This window comes from Dama dama, chromosome 23, assembly GCF_033118175.1.
Source record: "Dama dama isolate Ldn47 chromosome 23, ASM3311817v1, whole genome shotgun sequence".
In the NCBI taxonomy this organism is placed as follows: Eukaryota; Metazoa; Chordata; class Mammalia; order Artiodactyla; family Cervidae; genus Dama; species Dama dama.
In genome coordinates this window covers 72121553-72124589 of record NC_083703.1, presented here as the reverse complement: position 1 = coordinate 72124589, position 3037 = coordinate 72121553, and the positions used below count along the sequence as shown (strand labels likewise).

At 49.5% G+C, this 3037-nt stretch overlaps 1 protein-coding gene across 1 annotated transcript; it reads right to left on the bottom strand.

Annotated features, from left to right (window-relative positions):
• Window positions 1–741: 741 nt before the first annotated feature.
• Window positions 742–2766, bottom strand: LOC133045130 (uracil-DNA glycosylase). Its single transcript, XM_061127316.1, has one exon. It carries the CDS (start codon window positions 2711–2713, stop codon window positions 1775–1777), a length of 939 nt encoding a protein of 312 aa, XP_060983299.1. The 5' UTR covers window positions 2714–2766; the 3' UTR covers window positions 742–1774.
• Window positions 2767–3037: the final 271 nt, after the last annotated feature.

Sequence of the window (3037 nt, the reverse complement as noted above, 5' to 3'; positions counted from 1 at the left end):
TCCCTGAGGTGGGAAGACCCTTGGAAGAAGAACACAGAGGCCAGAGCGGCTGGAACAAGGTGAGCAAAGGGAGGAACAGCAGGAGACGAGCTCAGAGAGGGAGCAGGGCAAGATCTGAGGCCACCAGGCGACCGCAGGGACCTCGGCTCTGACTCTGAGTGGAAGGGAAACCACTCGAGGGCGGTGAGCAGAGACGGGTGTGATTTGACTCCAGCTTCTAACAGGATCCTTCAGCTGCTGTGCAGAGAATAACCTGCAGGGAAAGAAGGTCGGATAGGGGGCTGGGGGAGTGGGGGGAGATGGAGACCAGTGAGGAGACTCCTGCAATAACCAAGGTGGTAACGTGGAAATGGTCAGAAATGGTCAGATTTGGGAAACAGTATAAAAAACCATATTCAGATGCTGGGGATGGGAGGGGGGTCACCTTCATCCCTAGATGGTGTCAGGTGTCTACTTGGAGTAAGAAACTTTTACTTGTGTGGAGCCTTTTACATTGATTTAAAATATTACTTTAGGGACTTCCCCGGTTGTGGGAAAGTCCAGTGGTTAAGACTTTGCCTTCCAGTGTAGGGGGTGCAGGTTCAGTTCCTGCTCAGGGAGCTAAGATTCCCACATGCCTAATGGCCAAAAAACCAAAACAGAAGCAATATTGCAACAAATTCAATAAAGACTTTTAAAACGGTCCATATCAAGAAAACTCTTTAAAATTACTTTAAATTATGCATTATATTCTTTTTTTTTTTTTTTTGAAACTTCAACAGTCTTTTATTATCAAACTCAGGCAGCTTTAAACCCAGCCGGGTTAACCATTTAAACCCAGCTTACAGCAAAACCATGTCATCTGGGGATGGAGGTGCACACCTAATAAAGGCTGTCTCTTAAAAAGAAGATTAAAAATATATATACATATCTGTGTATCTTTTTAAAAAAGCAAAATTCACCAGTGTTGCAGAAAAGAAAAATCCTAAAGTGATTTCAGTCCAACCCCCGCCCCTCTAAATGAAAAAACAGCATTGGCAGTCTTTGGTGGCTCAAAAACTTCAACTCAGGATGTACCCAGGAAGAAAGCATTTCTTTCCTCCTAAAAACACTTTCTGCTTCATGTTCAACCTCCAAAGCTTACTCCTTAGAAACACCTGAAGAATTACTGTATAAACAAGACCAAGTTTGCTTTTCCCAGCTTCTATTCACTCAAAGTTCACACCAAGGATGGTTCCTTAGCAATTTTCACCTCTACTACAGGCAGGAAATCGATCCCTAATTTCTGGGAACGGGCAAAACATCCTCAGTCTTCCTGAGGGCTCCATGCAAGACCACAGATCAGACTGAAATGCCAGGGTAGGCAAAGGGGGCCTTTCCAAATAAAAACAGTCAGCATCCCCAAACCTAAAGTCTAACCTATCAGGTAAAAACAAGCAGCAGCTGGCTTTAACAGAAGGGGCTTCTCTCCCTGCTCTAACCACGAAGGTGGTAACAGTAACAAAGGGGAAAAGTCAGTACTAGACCTCAGGTCCCTTCCGGGAAGCCTGAGCCACAGCTGGTGTGGTCCAGTTATCTCTAGCTGAATAAAGTCGCCACTCCCAGGCAGCCTGGCTCATGGCTGCTCCACCTGAAACACATTCCCTTGTGCAGGGTGCTTAAGAATCATGAGGGAGATTTTCTTCTTATTTCGACTTCATAAACAACCAATACTTCCATTTCGCAGCTTCTAAAAAACTGCTCAGAGACCCCAATCCCCAGGATCAACGTCACCCCCAGGATCCAGGTCACAAGGTCACAGGTCCTTCCAGTTGATGGGCTCTTTGCCGGACTTCTGCAGCAGCTCATTGGTTTTAGAGAAATGTCTGCATCCGAAGAAGCCCCTGTACACCGACAACGGTGAGGGGTGTGCGGTCTGCAGTACGTGGTGCCGCTTCCTATCAATGGCACTGCCCTTCTTCTGAGCGTGAAAGCCCCAGAGCAAGAAGACAAGGCCATGGGCGTTCTGATTGAGCCACGACACGACGGCGTCGGTGAACTGCTCCCAACCTCTCTCTCTATGAGAATTGGCCTGATGTGCCCGGACCGTGAGGACAGCATTGAGCAGGAGAACACCTTGTTTGGCCCATCCGGATAAATCTCCATGACCAGGGTGAACAAAACCATCTATGTCTGTAGACAGCTCTTTATAAATGTTTTCCAAACTGGGCGGGGGCGGCACGGGCCTCTGAACACTGAAGCACAGCCCATGAGCTTGATTGGGTCCGTGATATGGGTCCTGTCCCAAGATGACGACCTTCACATCTCTTATGTCACACATTTGGGTCCATGTGAAGACTTGGTGAGGGGGAGGGTAAACAGTGTAATGTTTTCTTTCTTCTGCAACAAATCCCATAAGCTTTATGAAGTAGGGCTTCCCGAACTCCCCGCTGAGGTGCTTCTTCCAACTCTCACCAAAACCCACCGGCACGTTACGCGCCGCGAGTCTGAGCAGCGCGGCCGCCTTGTTTCTTTGGATGCGGATCAACTGCTCCGGGCTCAGCGGCGACGAGGGCGGTGTGCCCGGCTCCTCCGGCCCGGCCCGGGGCTTCTTGGCGGGGCTGGCCGCCACATCCCCGCTCTGAGCTACGGCCGCCACGCCGGTCCCCGGGTCGGCCGGCTCGGGACTGCGGGCACTTCGCTTCCTGGCGGGGTTCGGGGAGAAGAAGGAGTAGAGCGTCTTCTGGCCGATCATCCCGAAGCCGAGGTAGAAGCCAACGCACACCGCCCAGGGTCCCGCGAGTTTGGCGCCAGCCGAGGTGGTCAACAGTTGGCGCCAAGCGGCCCCTAAATTATGCATTATATTCTTAAATATATTGCTGATAATGAATAGTGGCTTGCATTCAGTTTTAGCACCATTCTCGTCTTGATAAGAATGACAAGCTTAGGGTCTATAGGATGACTGATTCTTGGGCAATCCCATTGTAGGGTGGTGAGGTTCAGGTCCAGACATAACCAATTAGTTGTTTGGTATCAGATACCCACATGGTAGTGAGTACATTCAGGAAGTACCCAAGAA

Bases quoted from the DNA above. Each gene is read 5' to 3' on its own strand.
- LOC133045130 (XM_061127316.1), bottom strand. From the start codon at position 2,713: ATGATCGGCCAGAAGACGCTCTACTCCTTCTTCTCCCCGAACCCCGCC.